Source organism: Hippoglossus hippoglossus, chromosome 1 (assembly GCF_009819705.1).
Source record: "Hippoglossus hippoglossus isolate fHipHip1 chromosome 1, fHipHip1.pri, whole genome shotgun sequence".
Classification (NCBI taxonomy): Eukaryota; Metazoa; Chordata; class Actinopteri; order Pleuronectiformes; family Pleuronectidae; genus Hippoglossus; species Hippoglossus hippoglossus.
In genome coordinates, this window is record NC_047151.1 from 7,765,941 (window position 1) to 7,784,931 (window position 18,991).

The 18,991-nt window shown below is 44.0% G+C and overlaps 1 protein-coding gene across 1 annotated transcript in view; it reads right to left on the reverse strand.

Moving 5' to 3' along the window:
* xylt1 (xylosyltransferase I) overlaps positions 1 to 18,991 on the reverse strand; it is an 83,455-nt gene that overhangs the window by 18,302 nt on the left and 46,162 nt on the right. The window contains exons 3-8 of the mRNA XM_034588285.1: positions 13,640 to 13,812; positions 12,651 to 12,853; positions 6,817 to 6,897; positions 5,162 to 5,378; positions 4,494 to 4,670; positions 971 to 1,236 (exon numbers count right to left, since the gene is read on the reverse strand). Coding sequence (XP_034444176.1) covers positions 971 to 1,236; positions 4,494 to 4,670; positions 5,162 to 5,378; positions 6,817 to 6,897; positions 12,651 to 12,853; positions 13,640 to 13,812 — 1,117 coding nt within the window. The remainder of the gene's footprint in view (positions 1 to 970; positions 1,237 to 4,493; positions 4,671 to 5,161; positions 5,379 to 6,816; positions 6,898 to 12,650; positions 12,854 to 13,639; positions 13,813 to 18,991) is intronic.

The window sequence follows — 18,991 nt, forward strand, 5'->3', positions numbered from 1 at the left end:
CCAGATTGGTCGGTCAATCTGAGGATTTGTGAACATTTCCCGAGTAGACCAATAGGAATTGGCAGCTTGGATGACCACTAACAAAATGTAAAGCAGCTCAGAACAGGGTGTCTTCATATAGCGTTCAAACTGTTTTCCTTCATTCTTTGTTTTATTTAAATTGCCATATCCTCTCTCAAGAGGGTAAAAGTCTTAATGTCTGTTGCCATCATTAAGAATAATGTCATATTAATGTTTTTATTCTTTCCTGTCGTGTCTCTCTGCTTTATCCTTTGTTTTGAGGTGCCTTTCTATGAGATGCATGGAGATTCGTGTCACACTAACAAGCAGTTTGCATCTCCTGCTCTGTGTTTTGAATCAGCAGATTTAATTTGTCACAGCTTTTTTAATCACTGGGCTTCATCAACGTGCAAATAAACTAATGGCAAGCGAGACTTAAATGCTCCTGCACCAGATGCTACTGAAAACATATGTTGATGAAAACCCTCACTGAAGTACAGGGAGCTGAAATGTTCCGTTTGGCTATAGTGTGGTGTTCCCTTTTCATTTGAACCACCCATGTTAACAGCACTCAGGAATTCATACATCGCCACTAATCATACGCTGGCATGAAGGGACAGCTTTCAGTGCTATGACCTACATAGCCTCATTATCTCAGGGATAAACTGACAGAGGAAGATATCACGTTACAAAATGAAAAGCATTACCCAGAGTTCTCTGCTGCTATTTGGCACTATTCATTGTTATCCTATTTCCATGACATATGATCCCAGACATAGACAGACAGCAGAGACTCAAAAGGCTTTAATACATTTTGTGGTTTCTCGCTCCAACATGTGCAGCTTTTGAGAGTACGATCAAAGTGAGGTGCACCTGTGCATTTAGGTGCAGGTAGGTGTCTGATGATGTGCGCGCAGATGTAGAAAAGTAGACAAAGAGTATTTGCACAGGTGAATCTGCCTGTGTTTACCTGCAGCTGTGATCCTTTGGGTTACCCTGTAGCGAGGCGGCAGCCCTGGCCAGGCCCAGGCGAGAGAAGGAGTGGAAGTACGTGAGCTGTGTGTCTGACAGGCTGGCCACGCCATCTGGCTCGTCGTACACGTTCTCCCAGTACGAGTTTAGCGATTGCATTCCCTGGGGAAATGGTCCAAACAGGTAGGTGTCCAGCTGGTTCACTATCTCCTGGTTCACGCTGGCTTCAAACTTCCTGGCGAAGAAGGTGGGTCGCACAGTTTGCTGCAGAAGGAGGCAGGGGAACGGCAAAGTAGGGAAGGGTGAGATAAAAAAGAAAAAAAGGAGAAAATTGAGTCGTGGTTTTGTGCCAGGATGACAGGGGGGAACCATGTGATGTGTGAGATGTGTGTGAAAGTGACGTGTGGGCAGAGGAGAGAGAATGTGACGACAGAAGGTAGAGTAGATAAAATGCAGCAGATAAAATAAGCAGATAAGGTGAATTCATTGTTATGCACTTTAAATTAAAATGGTCCATATGTAGGAGGTCTCTGTCAGGGGTTCCCAACCTTGGGACTTCTGATATCTATTACATATCCCGCTTGTCCCTGCAGGGTAGCGAGGGGAGCTGCAGCTAATCCCAGCTGGCATCGGACGAGAGGCGGGGTACACCCAGGTTGAAAGAACCCGGAGTACCCAGAGAGAACCCGGCAGAGAACATGCAAACCTCTACACGGAAAGGCCCTGGTCGACCGAGGCCACAGTCGACACCAAAACATATTCCAATGGCAACAGAATGTATGCAATCTATGATAAGAAGTCACAAGGATCATAAGGAGAGAATTTCCACACGCCAGTTGATGCGCTCATAAACCTTTTTTTATTTAACCTCCCAGTGAAGTGATGTTTCGGGCACAGGCCCTTCTTCAGAAACGTTACCTACAAGTTTATCATTCCTGTCTTCTTGGTTTCCGTCACTTCTGTTCAGCACCTTGTGTTTATCAAGTCTGGATGTGCTGACCTTTGTTTACTAGAAGTCACAATTAAACATTGCTTCATTTCAAGGATTCACAAGACTCAAAGTTTTGGAACCAATGCTCTCTGTGGTTCCTGTGAGTCAATTAAAATGTATTCCAGTGAACACAATGCCCTGACTATAATTGATAATTAACAAGGAAACCACCCAACTTAAATACCCACGTCTCATGGGAGGGAGAAAAGACACTGTTTCTTTTCTGAGCTATTTATCTATTTCTCTTTCAGATCCAGAGCAGAGAGTCAAAGGAAGAAATGAGGAGCTGCCGAGGAAAATTTGCGGAGAAAACAATTGATGTAGCAGGAGAGGTCTTTAAAGGTTATTGCTTTATCAATGGAAGTATTGATGAAGTGCTATTGGCTGCGGTTGATCAGGAAAAACGGTTTGATCACAGGAATTATAGACACAGTTAGAGGTGATAGACGAAGAAAGAAGATGCCTCACATCAGAGGCTGATTCTAACACCGGCCCTTTCCTGTATTTTTCCCTCCATTCATCATTTCTCTCCTCACAGTTCTTTGTACAGTGTGTGTGTGTGTGTGTGTGTGTGTGTGTGTGTGTGTGTGTGTGTGTGTGTGTGTGTGTGTGTGTGTGTGTGTGTGTGTGTATGTGTATGTGTGTTTCCCCCTCCACCTCTCCATCTCTGTCTCACCCTCTCTGTCCCTGCCACACCGTTGCTCGTGTGGTTGATGGTGCATCATGAAATCTGCCGCCTCCGCAGCTTGGCTTAAACACAAAGACATCTTCTCAGTCGCAGTGACAAAACTGTTTACAGATAGTTACCCAGCACCAAACGCCCTGGTGCTATCTGCTAAAAAAAACAACAAAAAAACGAAGCTGTGGCACATTTCTGAGACTTTGCCATTTTCTCAGGCTGAAACTGGCAACTGTGGGATGTTGGTGCTCCTTCACACGGCACCAGACGATGCATCAGTCTGCCGCGATTGGCCCAAGATATCAAATGAAACGAGGAGGAGGGGGTTTAAGTGTATACACGCTCCCGGATACTGTTCGTTCTGACCCGTCGTCTGAAAGCACCGACCTGTCACAGCCTGTCTTTCCGACGCACTTCCCAAAGGCACCTCATCCTTAAACACATTACTAAACAATGATGCACTGAGACAAAAAGCACCACTCTCTCTCAGTCTCTCCAGAAGGACCCCCCCCCCCCCGGTGAGCGCACCTCACCACGTGGGGCAACTCAACAGTTGTACCTTGAATTATTCCTCTCATCTGCAAACCAAATCCCAGCCCACTGTAATTGTCTGTATCTCCCCCTCTGCTAATGTTCAAAGGGAAACTTAGATGGCGCTCTCAAAGGGATATTAAATCCTATAAATACCGGGGGCCTGGCTGCTTTCTGGAAAGGCTGCTTTGTTCCCAGGGTTGGTCTTCACTGGTACCAGGGTGCCAGACAGACCCTGCAGCCCTGCCAAGGACCTGTGGTAATGTGCTGGCGCTGAACAGCCAGAGACCGAGGCGAGACAGATGGCAGACAGGTCCGGCGGAGAGAGGACTGAGGTCAGGGCAGCAGCTTGGACTGGTATTTGAGGGACGGGAGAGACCAAGTGAGTCACAGCACCGAGAGGGTCTTTAACTGTGGCAGAATGTTTTCGATTCGTCTCGTAGCTTTTACTTTGTAGGATCCCATTAAAAGTCAAACAGCGATACCGACATTCTCTGGGGGTCTCGGAGTCACTGCCAATCACTCACTTTCATTTTGAAAAGCTAACTAACCCTCTTCTCCCCTTTATACCCAAGGCAGGCAGGATCTAATTACTATTAATTTTATTTTTCCCGTTCAGGGTCACACTAATAGAGACATAATTTTGCGCGTAGTGATTGTGAAAGCTGAGGGAACAGGCTGGATGCTGAGGGTGAGAGGACAAACCTGGAGGGCAGAGAATTTAGAGATTACTGCAGAAGATTTCCCATGATGCACTGAGGTGTGTGTGCAGCAAACATCCTCCAAAACGATGTATGCTTTTCATTTTGATATCGGGTTTACCGGGTGTGTCTCTGATGGACATCTAGTTGAAGTTAAGACCTTTGATCCAGAGGAGCTTTAAAGCCCAGGGCCTGTTTTTATCAAACTGCTAAAAGTGAGATTTTGGACATAAGTGAGAAAGACGTTTTTGGTCCAAGCTGTGACACAGAGAAAGAACGTCCACATGTTTTAGAATCTAAAACATGTCTCTGTGGACATGCACATTGGTTATTCATCAGATGGTAGTTTTGAGTCACCAATTGCCGATGCTGCTCAACTGTTATCACCAAATGTAATTTTATAATAGTTTGTTAAAATCATGACATATGCAGAGGTGAAAGCAGAAGAATTGCTAGTACCACAAAGTAAAAATACTCCATTACTGTACTACAAAACCCTAAAGGACAAAAGTATCAGCAGCTATGAACATCTGTAATGTGAGAAGGGGTCCCCCTCACAGCTATAACTCAATATTGATGAAGTGAATGTGTCCACATTACAGTTGTGTGTTATCCTCACCTGGAAGCGGTGGAAGTCTGCAGGCTTGAAATCATTCGGGGAGCATCCACACCAGTCCACGATGTGCTTGTACTGGCACTTACAGCCCAGTTTACGGTTCCAGTTGGTGATGCGCAGGTTGTTGTCCACCATGCTGTCACAGTAGGCGCTGTTCTCCAGCACCGTGTGGAAAAACGACTGGGAAGCGGGACACAGAATGGGATTGGGAGAGCGAGGTGAAACCGGGAGGGAGGAAGCAGAGACAGAGAGACGAAGAAAGAAAATTAGAAAATTGTATTCCTTTTATTTTTTCATTTATGTTACGCCGCCAGAACCCACACACTAAAATAGATTTGGAGCAGAGAATGGAGTTTCACAGCAGCTCATGATAAACATCCAATTTTCCAAGTCAGCCTTTACACCTTCACCTCACTTTATGATTAATGTCGGCCTCCGACTTCTTCTTCTTCCCCTGAACATCTAACACAGACACCAAAAGACAACAGTGTCTACGGCTTCTATAGCAGAGCAGTGCTCACTTGTCAGTCACAGGTTAAGAAACACTTGACACACACACACACACAGATACAGACACAGACAAGTGTGTGTGTGTGTGTGTGCGTCTGTTTTATGGAGAAAAACGAGAAGGGGGAACCTTTGTTCAATCACCATGTGTTCTCCTGTCTTACCTCGGCAGGCAGCAGTGTGTAGGCGTAGAATCGCTTCATGTTGGTGACCAGGTCGTCCTTGGAGTTCATGACATATTCCACGAACATGCGGTTGAGCAGGAACCAGTCGGAGCCGCCGTCCACCGAGATGCCGTCTGGGATTTTACGATCGCCCAGCCGCCACATGTGGGTGTCGCACTCGAAGAACAGACGATCCAGACCCTGCTTACGGATAAACCTGATAAACACACATAAACGTAGAGTTGTATCAGCGACTGACAACTAAATATACACATAGTTAATGAATTAATAGTGAAAAATAAACAAAATCTAAGAGATAAGTGGTCTGTATCAGCAGCTTTCTTTGCTTTTTTTCGTTACTTTCCCTAAATGGAAATTCTTTTGTGTGGATGTGGAGAATCAGCCGTTTCGTGTGCGGCCTTAAATGACTCGACAGATACGTTGCTCACACTTGTCACGAGACGAGTTTATCCACAGTAAGACGAGCGACACCCTGCATACATAATGAAGGTGTTACTCCTGTGAACGTATCGAGTGTTAGAGACAGGGAGTCAAATTCAGGCCACCCAGGTCAAAATGTTCCCTCTGTTATCCGATGGGTGACAAACACTGTTGATGTACTGACCTTGTGCTTCACAGGAGCTCTCACACACACACACATACATAGAGGATGTTTATTCTCTTACACATTTTTATTTGTTTTATGCAAACATAAGCATATACTGGTCGATTATCAAGCTCATTGCTGTTGTTAATATAAAATTAAATCAGGCACGAAACCCACTCCATCATACAGCACTGAATAAAAACTGTGACTGCAAACATAAAGCTGAGTCACGCTGACTCATGCATCCATGCTGGATCTTTTTCTTTTCCCTCTTCTTCACGTGTTCTTGAGTATTTTTGCTCTCAGAGTCGGTGGCGGTGGTGACTGGTTTTCCACCGGTGGCGTGACAAGGCAGGAAGCAGAGGGTTGCAGCAGAGATGGACGTTCTGGCGGTGACCTCGCTAACTAACCCCACCAAGAAGGTGAATTAATGAAGCCACAGATGGCAGCTAATGGTGTCATGATTCGGTGACCACGCCATGGGAGCAGGAGTTTACTCCGTGTGTGTGTGTGTGTGAGTGTCACAGAAATACAATTTATCATAGAGAAACAATAAGGCAGCGATGTTGTGGGGAGATTCAAGTAATGATACACAACAAAACGTGTTTTGAGCTGTAAACTATTCTGTTCTTTGAGTAAACACAATGCTGGTATTAATATTACATTTATTACTACATTTATAAAGGATCTACATACATGGGTTGAACATGGCTCATAACGCCACCTAGTGTTTCAAACCATCTTGGACCTTTCGGGGCCAATGCTTACGTAGCTTGACGTCTCTACATCATGAGATTTGTTTATATTTGATAAGGTTAACACCCTTTAGTCAGGGGTGGGTGGTGAGCTAATTGGTATGTGTGTGTGTGCATTTACGATGTGTGTGTGTGTGTGTGTAAGGTGGGTGGGGGATAGGCGTGTCTTAGCCACGCCTCCCAACACCGCATTTAAAATGTATTTCCTAAATTTCCAAGGAGAGGCACCTCAGTCAAAACTTAGGGGTGAAGTAAAACTTTCAAATTAATTGTACGAAATAGTTGCATCTCACCTGGCGTTGTCCCGGCCATGTGACTTGATGAAGTTCATGTCTCTGTATTTGGACAGGAAGGCCACCAGCTGGTTATTGGTCCTGAAATGGAAGAGATAGACTTAGCTTTGACGGGGACACACAGGGTTAGAATAAGCTAGAGGCACAACCTTGATATTATCTGTCCATGCTAAAGGAAACAATGTGACTTTTGGGGCTAAATTATGCAAATTAATTTTACTGTTACTGTGACCATACAACAATGATCTCCTCTGCCACTTGAGGGCAGTGAAACCAGGGGGCACTGACATATCATCACCATTTAACATTATCATTAATCTGGAGTTTTGTCACTGGCCAACGATATAACTCTCTTTTAGCTCCGTTTTTGATCTCCACCAACTCCACAGGGAAACATCTGGGATTTTAGCAGCTAAGTGCAGCATCATGTACATCAACCATCATATAAACCCAACTCCGACCTTTGGCCAGTGTAAGGCTAGCATAGCTGGTGCTTTGTTTTCAACTAAAGGGAATAAATTAATATTCATTACTGCCGTTCCTTGTCTGCCTCATATTCATCTAAATTTTGAACATCTCACCACCAAGCTGATCCAATCAGGTTTTCATCATCTTAGATATATATTGTGTAAATAATGTTTAAAAAAATGTTTATTCTCTTACTGATAAAGACACAGAGGCCATGTTGCATGCTTTTATTTATTCATGCCTTGATTATAACCTCTGTTAAGAAAGTTCTGTTTTTGTCCTAGCAGGATTAAGCAAAAAACTACTACTACTGATTTTCGTGAATATTTTTTGGGGGGCGCATGACTAAGAGGAGAACCAATAAAAATGTTGTGAAGACCAGGATCAGGAGGGGCATCCGTGATTTTTTCTTGAAATCTAAAACTTTGCAAAAAGGTTCGTTTTTCAGAGGATAGATATCTATGAGTGTGGGAAATTTGGTGCAAATCCAAATAAAAATCTGGATCTAATGAATTTTAATAAGGGGACTGTTGGGCCTTGGTGGAGGTGTGTACTCTACTGAACTGTCTGTTTTAATATTAGACCAAAATCACTCAATTCCAGACTGTGCAGAGCTCAGGTGTCCAGAACCTATAGACACATCACATCACTCCTGGTTTAGCTTCACTGACTTCCATGTTCAATGTTTTAGAATTGAGTTCACTGTTAACTTTTACGTTTCACATGGCATTTTCACCCAGTTACAGTTATGACCTTTCGGTACCATATAAACCAAGACATGGTTGGGAAACCTCAGGCAGAGGTCTCTCATCTCTTGCAGGGACACGGCTCAAAACTAAAGAGGACAGAGAGTTTTCAGTCAGGGCCCCGAGGCTCTGGAACCACCCGCCTGAGGAAATGTGGCTGCATGAGTAAGTGAGGTCCTTTCAGTCCCCTCGGAAAACACTTTTATTGGAGAAACTTTCCAGATTTTCTTTTTTTACAGTTTCTGCTTTTTCCTATTTGCATTTTTCTACAGTTTCTTGATTGACCTTTAATGACTTCTTTTATCTTATATAACTGATTTTTTTTACTCTTTGATCATATGATTTTATGCTGATTTGCTGCGGGGTAAGATTTTAGGTCAACAGATGTAAATAATAATAATAATGCTATGTAAGTCATTTTGGTCTCCCAAGCGATATTGTAATGATTTGATATAAATACCCTCCATAACAACACAGTGGATACAGGAGCGCTGGATACGGCACCTCCACTCAGACTTGCTGCTGTTTTCCCCCAGTGTTCACCTGGATGTGCTCTGAAAAATTCCCCACTGGCACAAAAAGCTTTTTCCCTGTTGACCACCATTATAAATGACTGCAGCACTCTTACACACCCAGAACTGTAAACAAGGTTGTTTTTACTCTTAGTTTTATGAATGTTTAAGCCAGATTTATTTCTGTAAAACTTTCTCAGAGCTTCAAAAAGTTACTTTTTTGTTTTTGTCTGTGATCTCCTCACTGGTTCAGAGTGAACAGGACTCTGTACTTGTGTCTGTGCACCAATGACAATCACTCACTCACTGTCAATCCATCCACACACACCCACACACACCCTCCCAGGAGGGGAAGACCACCCCCTCAGCTGACATCATCTGATCCGCTACAGTTTCATACTGAACTGAAAGAACTTCTCAGTGTTTCTCATACATTGATTTGTTGATGGTCACAGCCACCATATTAACACTGACCCTCACACATTCATTTTGTATGTATTATGTTTATATTTAAATTTGGAGCAGTACGCAGCATTGATTCGCTCAGCCCCTTCTGGTTCCGACATCTCCCACTTAACTGTAAAGTCTGTTCTCAGTGTATTTGCACTGGAGGTTTCACATTATCACATGATGCATGTGTTAGTTGCCTGTTAATTTCCTTCCAGACGAGCTGTGATGTGACACAATCCTGCTCATACGCAAGTGTCACAAGTGTTAAACTCACACTGAAGGAGAGAAACTATCATCCGATAAGTGATAAAACTGCCTATTATCGTCTGCATACATCATTCTACACAGTCAAGCTCCAACATTAAAGTTTTTGGGGTCACTTCCAATCAATTACAGCCCCTGGCTGCTCTCGGTGTCAGCCCCTTAGCCCCTGCAGACTGTTCAAACTATTTAGGATCATTCAAAAGATTGTGCTATCTGTGGATTTGATGAATGACTTCACGCTGCTCTTACATTGTGGAGCAGTCTACTTCCTCACATGCGGGCCAGACAGGCTAAAAGCTTTGCTCTGCAGGCTCTGCCCTAGTCAATGGCTCTAACATTTCATCTGTGGTGGAGCTTTTCATGACGGCTTGGCTTGGCTTTCTGAAAGAGCAGCGAGGCTCTGGTAAAAAGCTCAAGGATCAGTGGGGGGAGGGACAAGCGCATATTAATGTCATTTTCTCTTGAAGGAGCAATTTCACAGCCTGGGGGGCTTATCTTAGGAGGTCCTGAGCCATAAAGCCTAACTGATGATGTGCTGTACAGACACATCACAGCCCTCTCTGTCTCTACTTCCCACACACACGCTCGCATGCTGTGTATCTGCTAGTACGCACACTGACAATACAATATACGCTACATGCACAGAGACAGGCACGCACACTCATACGCACACACACATAGCGCAAGGGGAATTCATGTCAAGCTCCACATTTGCCACCTGAGTGGTCACCCCATCCACTGGGTCTAATTTGCTTACTGTCAGCCCTGTGGCTGCTCTGTCTCACAGTCACACTCACACACACACACACACACACACACACTGCTGTGAGTCTCCACTCCGCCTCCCATACCAAAATGTGCACCTTTTCAATATCATAGCCAATTAAACATCATCATTATGCCACTGTTACACTTCCATGGTCTTACTGTTAAATTCATAATCTGCCCTTTTTATAACGAGGACTTTTAATATACCATCCCAGTGGGGAATCTCTGAACACTCTGGCTGTCAGGTTATGAACTCACACTCAAACAGAGGAGAGATGGATCATACAGTTGTTATTCTGGCCCTCGAAAAACCTTCAAAAAGTTCAGTAACTTTGGAATTTTCTTTTTTTATGTTTTCAAATGGTTTGGCTCAGTTCTAAAGTGCTATAAAGATTTTTTTTTTTTTTACTGCAGGAAATGGCACCTATCAGTCATGGAACAGAGCTAAGATATAAAAAAAAAAGAACACTTTCCCCTGATGCAGATGACAAAGTGGAAGAGATTAGGAGATATGGCGCCTGCAGCCACTCATTGTCTCACAGAGCTCCGACTTCTTAAAAGCTGCTATAAAGTCTATGAAAGGGGCTTTAAAGAAAAAAAAAAGAGGTAAAAGCAAGGAGACTGTAGATAAAAGCTGGGAAAGAGCGTTGTACTCTCTGGCAAAGCAAGCGCGTAACTCATCCTTTGGCCTCTCTCTGGACACACACACACACACAGTATATCTCCCCGTGGACACACAGACCCTCTGCTGGTGTGAGGGGCTCTGGATTTGCCTTTGAGAGCCATCCATGCGGCAGGACAGACATTATCAGGGAATTAGAGGGGAAATAATGCTCGTCTCCAGTCCCACTGATAACAACAGCAGTAGTCAGGGCAGCGCGGGGCAGGGGAGCCCCCCGCATTCCTGACCGCACCATGACGAGTGCCATTTGGGCCAAGCCTGTGTAATGTAAGGACATTACGGAGCAGGTTGGGCAGTTTCAGTTGGATAAATGTAATAGGATCAGTATAAGTAATGCTTGTAATGAAAACCTTTTTCGAAAGTGATGCCCGTGCTTATGCCAACATGTTTTACTGCGCTGTAGTGACTTCATAATGATGATGTAATGCTGATGTGTTTATTTGTTGGGGGGAGAAGGTCTCTTTTCACTTGATCCTTTTTCCAAAGACACCAGAGAGGATTGTCAGCTGATTGGGTTTCAGCCTCTTGCTCGAGGACACTCTTACAAGGGCTTGAACCCGCGCCCGCCAGATTCTCAAGTTCAATTCAGTAAAATATGCAGGGTGCAGACTCGGTCAAATCCAAGCTGTGGTTACAAATGCACTTGCTAAGCAAAGATACAAGTGTGCAATTTAAATTTTTTCATATTGCATGTCTTCAAAACATGCAGTTCCCTGTCGTTCCCCTTCCCTAACTGTTTATTCTCACTGCCGCGTCTCTCTCCCTGTCATTTCTGCCTCTCGGCTCCCTCCTTCGCTCCATCAATCGTTTCGTTTCCCAACAGATGGGGCTTAAAACCTCCACTGTCAGCCCTTTTCTCAACAACATCGCCCTCATGCAAATGAGGAGGCAAAAGATGGGAAGGAAACAGTGTCTGTGTCCGCATGCACTCGCAAATACCCTTAATCATGCGCTGACAGACACACCAACAGGATAGATATGCACGCATGTACACAGACAAGTGCTGAGACACACTCAACTCAGCCGTGCACACACCGGTGCAGGAAAGCGGGCACGTGCGCAGACAACATGTCAGCAGCGTTTATCGAAATGTTGAAAACGGCTAAACACAACAAGACTGAACCCGTCCACGCACAACATCCGCATTTGGCCCTGCATCCTTGCTCCAGCTGTGGAGACATCAGATCCAGCTTCCTTTTCGCCAGTGGCTATTACAGCTTGTCTAAATTCAACTGGTGGACATCTGGCTGTGCAGGAGAGATAACTCTCTCCTTAATAGGGGGATTTTAATTGGCTGCTGCAGAGCTACATCAAAAACCCAGCAGACCCTGAACTCCCAGAGGACTATAAACTCACATAAAAAAAAACTGTTCAACTCATGAAATTTCTCCTCCTGTTTCCATGCTACATGTCCAGTTCAAGTAGACTTTGTGGCTTTTAATGACCTTTTACAGCCTCTTCAAAGGGATGTTTTGGAAAAGGAGAGATGACTTTTCGGACCGTACAGTACACAACAGACCTCGAAAGTCAATAGATATTGACCCGGGGCAATTAAACTGTAATCAGTTCATCATGTAACCAGTTCAATGCAGTGCAAGCAAGGAAGGAAGCAGGGGCTTGGAAGAGAAGATGTGAACGAATAGCGATTGAGAAATGCCGAGATTCTACTTCATTGATCTGTTTGGTTTGGAGTGACTCTGTATTTAAAGCTCACAGTTAACCACAGGAGCTTGGACCTGTGTGTATTGAATTTCTCCCTTATTGGCTGAGAGCTGTCCACTATTGTTGTACATGAAGTGCGGCTGCATTTTTAAAGAGAGAACCACGTCCAATCCAAAGATTTGTTACCTTTAATGGACACTTAAAATTCTTGGAGAAATTCTGCTTTCCCCTCAGGCCCTACCCCTCTACTCTTTACTGTGGTGCAACATGCTGCTCTGTTACCTGATGGGATAATCCGCAGCACTGAGGTTGATGAAGAAATCCCAGTTCCAGTCCCTCATGGCCAGCAGGTCAGCCATGCTGCGGAGATACATGGTCAGCAGGCTGGCACCGCCCCAGATGGTGGCCATGCGCCACGGTGTCACCCTTACATTGGGATACTGTGCAGCCAAGGCCTGCACCTGCCTGTGCAGGAAGTTGGAGCGCTGAAATGAAAAGTGATGAATGAAAGTGACCAAACATTGATTCATATTCTGTGGGACATCAGGAGATTGTATTTCAAAAGTTAATGTGATTGAAAAACAAATAAATGGAATTACTTTAAATCAATCAAAGACCAAATTTAAAAGAGCCTGACTGGCTTCATATAAGTGAGGACCTCATAGGTGTTTTCAACATGAACTCTGAATGTCCACACATCGGGGTCTTGACGTTCTCCAGAGTTTGCCTTCCCACATATGAGGAACACAGCAGGAGATTCTCTGGTCAGATGCACTCACAACAACAACCTTCTGGAGCGTTCAGCGGTGAGGGGTGGTGCAGCAGGCAGGCAGCGGGACTGACAAATTAATTCCACTGCAGAGATCAAATCTTTTTGTCTACAGCAACACTGGCGTCTGCACTTATCACCAAAAGCTCAAAAATGTTGTTGTCTTTTTTAAGTTGACATCTTTAACAGTGTCTTCTATTGTTTTGTATTCTTCTTGTCTTTTCAGTTTTGCACCTCTCACATGTTAGAAACATGATTAAAGCGCCCACCCTCTCGTGGTGGATCCTTCAGAATATCTCCTGCTGTGTTCTAACAAGTGCTCATTCTGTCCTTTTCACTAGTTTTTACTAGGGCGCTGGCAGGAAAAACTCCCGGAAAACGTCCGGAGCCTCTCACTCAGACATTTGGGTTCTCACATACAGCCCCTCTGGACAATTTCAGGAGATTAACCGGAGATCAGTGCAGGTCTAGAAGCAGGTCCCGTTTGCTCACTGTGTCTCACCTGATCAACGTGTATGTAGTAGTAGTGCGAGGTGTGGTAGATGGCTTTGAAGAGGCGTTGAAACTGGCGAGCGGCTCGTCCGTGGACCACCAAGACGAACCCTATTCTCACTGGTTTTAATGGGAAACTCTCAGCAGAGTCCTCGTCCCACTGGACATTCACATTGGCTTTACCTGTGCAGGTATAAAGACAACACAGTCAATATTAATGTGCTTCATTCGTTCACTCATCTGCATTTCATTCACACAGTTGCATGGATTCTCAATCTGCAAAATAACCCGTGGCTGTTTGATTATAAAATCACATGTGTTATTTCTTTGATAAGTTATGAGAGGTTTTGCTGTTAGTCATTACAGGATGGTGAGCACTGAGAATTAAATTCAAGGGACAAAGAAAGCTAATTTGAAAGCCTTATGAATACAGTCATAAATGATAATTCAATGTTATTCTTTAATTAAACAATAAACCGAGATAGCTAAACAACAAGGTTGCTAAGCAACACAGTAAGTATCAGTTTGAGAGGTGATTAGCATATTTATAATAATGAACTGCTATGTCACAATTCAGTGGGTAATTATATATTCTCTGTGAATGTTATCTGAGGAAGTAACTGTTTTATAACGACCAATCAAGAAGCCTTCCTGTATGTTAAGACTATGATATTATGATATTAAGTGTAGGTGTTGCTCTCTGCTGCCTCATTTAAATACATCAGTTGTTCTCAGGAGGCCAAACTGGTCACAATTATGCACAGGGAACCGAAGCCATGCTGCAACTAAAATATTAATAAACACATGAATAAATGAAAAGACAGTCATACATCTATTTCAGCCTCGCTGTGGAACCATAAACCGGCACCACAAAACCCCGGCTCACTCATCCCTTTTCTTACATGATTGAATTGGAACTATGACAATTTCTACCAAACACTACACACACTGTAACTACTATCCTCCGTCACACAGGAATCCTGTAAGCGTTTTCTCTGGGGGGCTTCCAGGGTGGAGCAAAGATTGACAGTGTGCTATCATTCCTCTCCGGCAAAACTCCCAAGGTGCCTTGGATTTCACACAAACAACAACAAGCGAGCGCCGCCCCGGTCAGGGCGTGCCAAGCCACTATCGAACTATAATCCAACCCCCGGAGAGCAACTGGTGACCTCACATAACATCGTACCAGCCTTAAGCGTTCGAAAACAAACACTTCCACTTAAAAAAAAAAAGAAAAAAAAAACCTTCTCAAGGCTGTGCTTCACTGACGAGTGTCCCGAACATTACCACAGAAATTGTTTGTTTCTTTTGAATCTGCAGTTATTACAGCAAATGTGCACACACAGCTTATGAGACATGTTTGTTCACAGGATGTGCCTTAAGGAGATTAATGACTGTAATTTGGGACTTCGGTTCCCAAGAGCCTGTCTGTGATAGAGTAGAGGAAGCTGAGGGAATACTGAAGTGTGGGGGGTGTTTACTCCCGAGGTGATGGTTCTTCCAAAAAAAATGAAAAGAAAAGAAAAAGAAGACAAAAAAGACCCTCCAGGCTCCACTGAGTGTCTTGCCCGGGGTCCTGTAATTGCTCAAAATTTAAGGGCAAGTGTCCGACATGTCTCCTCTTTATGAGTTGCCAGGGAGGGTATAAGACGGCCCCTCCCGTCCAACTAATCTCATTGATTCAAATTTAAGGCCAGGTGTCCAACACGGCTTTGTTTAAAGGTCTGACCACCAGGGTGAGGTTAATGACACGCTCCCTTGGCTCTAATTGGCCGTGGCTCTTGTCAGTCACTCAACCCCCGCCCCCCGCCCCCCCCCCCCCCCCCTCTCTCTCTGTGTGTCTGTGTGTGGGTGTGTGTGTGTGTGTGTGTGTGTGTGTGTGTGTGTGTGTGTGTGTGTGCGTGTGTGTGAGACAGCTCAGGGAGGGGAGCCGCTGTAGGCCATATCAGATTGAACTGTAATTGGTGGCCAGCTAAGAGGGTTCACTGGTTTGCTTTGCACACAGATAATTGGCCAGTCGCTTCACAAAGCACTTTGAGAGTGTGTGCTATGCTAGCTAGCCGAACTAATGAGCACTGCTCTGTGTGTGTGTGTGTGTGTGTGTGTGTGTGTGTGTGTGTGTGAGTGAGTGTGAACTTACATTTTTCTGTCCGATTTTACTGTCGAGCATGTGTTTTTATCTGCAGAGGAGCTTAACGTGTAGTATTTTTCGACCTGCACCTGAAGACACCACAGGCGTATTCCAAAAGGAAAAAAAAACTGAAGCCCTCGACTTGAACTCATCACTCTTCATCATGCTTCCCCTTGTCATCCATCTTTTAAACTGCCTCTCCCTCATCTGCTATCACTCCAGTCCCTTCCTCTATCGTCCCGTGTAACTTCAGGCTCTTACCCGCCCTCCATCTTAACTGCTCATATAAGAGGTTAGAACAAGAGCTGAGCAATATCCCGAAGGGCTTGTGCCAAATTGCATTTTTAAACATCTTGAGGACGGTGTGTGCTCCTCAAAACCATCCACAAAGACTGGTTGGCAAACATAGACTGTAAATCAGGGGCGGGGAGGCGTCTGGTCTCCAGGCCAAGAGATGGTTTGATCCAACCAGTGAGGCAATTTATAAATACAGGAAAGCAACTGAGAGATACACAATAAAATCCCATGACAGCAGTTAATTTTTTCAGCGATATAAGAAAATAACATAAAATAGTAGAATAACATGTCCTTCTGGCGGTACGGCTGTCAGGTCACAGTCAGGGTGAACAAAACACATAAGTAGCTGTTACGTGTCAGCATTGACAAGCCTCATGGCGACTGTCAAGAAAAGTAGATGCAGAATGTTGCACTTTAAAAGAGAAATGGACAAATACAGCGTAAATATAGTGATAGACCGTTTATATGGATCAAAAAGCTTGGGACTGAATCGTTCCTATATAAATGCTGTTTAGATCATTTGGATATAGTGATCAGGTAATCCGCTGACAGTGTTCATGTTGGGTCTTTTCATACATGTTTGGACTGTAAAAAAGTAATTGTTTTTACCGGCTGTCAGTAATTTACAGCTTCACCCCCCGTCTCAACCGAATCGAGCCAAACCGAGCGCCCAACCATCTCCTCCGGGTCCCCATGCATTGAAGTTTACAAATTCTGTTGTTTTTACCCAGTTTACAGATGGGTTTGTGTGTGTGAATATGTGTGTGTGTGAGTGTGTGGGTGTCAGCGTGAGAGACCAGCTGAATTATGAAGACAGATTTAACTAATTTAAGTAAAGTATCAATCATTATATGGTGATCAGTCTTGATAAGGGGTGGTCATTTCAAACAAATCTTCATTTAAACTGTAGCGGGTCAGAGATGTCAGCTGAGTCTGTGTTGGTGTGTGTGTGTGTGTGTGTGTGTGTGTGTGTGTGTGTGTGTGTGTGTGTGTGTGAGAGAGGCCCAGGACAAATGTGATCACTATAAGCGGTTACCACTTTAATTATTTTTCTTGAAATAAAAGAAAAGCCAGGGTTCCTAGTTTGCAGGGACGCAATTGCAGTGCTAGAAAAGGTCATTACAGCTGGAAACATGCACTGGATGAGCTGAAATGACAAATGCTTTTGGATCAAGTTAACGCTCTTCTGTGGAGTAAGTGTGCTCAACAATCAGCTTTTACAAGACCACATTCTGACAGAGACAGTGTTACACAGGCGAGTGTGGTGAGCGAACAGCTAAGATGCTGTAGCCTCAGTCAGAAGGAGAATTAGTGAAGGAGCCTTGTTGCTGCTGCCGAGCTGCTGGAACCAGACAAAGTAGAGTTGTTCCAAAGTGTCAGTTGGTCTCTAACAACCACCACAGAGCAGATTACTGATATGAATGAAGATACTGAATAAAAAACATTAATGGACACCGCAAATCATTTTTCAGTTTTACTTTCCGGCCAGCAATAAAACAACAGATCTAACAAATACAGCCCAACTTGTCATTTTTGTTTATGAGTTTGATACAATGGAGGAATCACTGTCCCGATTAGCATCTCAGAGCTGGTGAAAGAGAGACTAAAATCAGTAAAGTTATAGGCATGGAAACCAAAACAATGAGCTAACAGAGGCTATGAAGCATCATAGAGGTGAGACAGGGTAGGTGGGTGTAAATTGGGTGACAGACCCTTTGCACAGATTAATATGGATTACGGCAGCTCTAAGTAATATTTGTAATCAAATCATTTTCAGTACAAGGCCTTCAGAGTGCAGTTTTCCCTCCTACTAGATTAACACAAAACTTGGTGGAAAGATGTGATATGGCTCAAGAAAGAACACATCATTTTTTGGTGTGGACCCTGATCTGGGGGCGGATCAAGGAACTTTCTTGCAATTAATTCCATTTTTCAACATTTTAAACGATAATTCTTGGATCTAGATGAAATAAATCAGGCATGTTTAGGCGGCTGATATTTATGAGGGTTTGCACATCTGTGCAGATCCAAACAAAAATCTACACTCGAGAATGTATGTGCTCTACTGAGTCATTAGTTCATTTCTGAACCTGATCTGAGCCTGAGATAGTTGATATTAACTGAGTGTGTTTCCTGTCATGCAGTTGTTACCGTGGGCACTGTGTAAATGATCATTAAAAGGCATTGTTTAAATTAAGCTATAGGTAGATTGTTTCCAGACATACATACAAGTATTACTATTTCCCACCTGTAATAGCCTTGTAGCACTGAACTGGGAGTAGCACAACAAAGACAGTAGGTCCATCAGGTTGATATATTTTTACTGTATATTATCACTAAACAGTGACACTTGATGCACCACATCAAGTTGTCCGGTTCATTTTAATTAGCACTTCAAAAGTCCAATATTTGCTGTCTAATGTTCAGGTGATGTGATCAACTCGAAACGTGAAACCTTTGTCCAAATCCAGCCCAACCATCAGAACCTGCGGGGCTTAGGTACAGTATCAATCCTCGAACGACCATTAAGTGAACGCCACATGGGATCAAGGTCACCGTGTGCCAGCTAACGCCGCTGCTGGAGCAACACAGACCTGTCATTTCATGATTAGCAAAGTTATCATATGGGAGGCAAAGACACTGAACACGTTCCTGGGCTATTCATTGATGCTACCAGAGCTAACACAATTGCTAATCTAAGCAAGGCCTCAAGGACAGAATACTGATCAAATCAAATTGGACAATTCTCTGCTAACAAGGTTAGGGCTTGAATTGGGCAGGGGAACAGAGGGAGGGAAGAGAGAAAGATGGAGAGAGATAACACATTGGCAGGCGGCAGGCGGGCAGACAGAGAATAAGAAAGAAAAGTGATTTAATTTAGCTGTCGTGTTGTTACAGCCCAACCACCAGGGGAAAGCCCTTTTCAATTTCTTT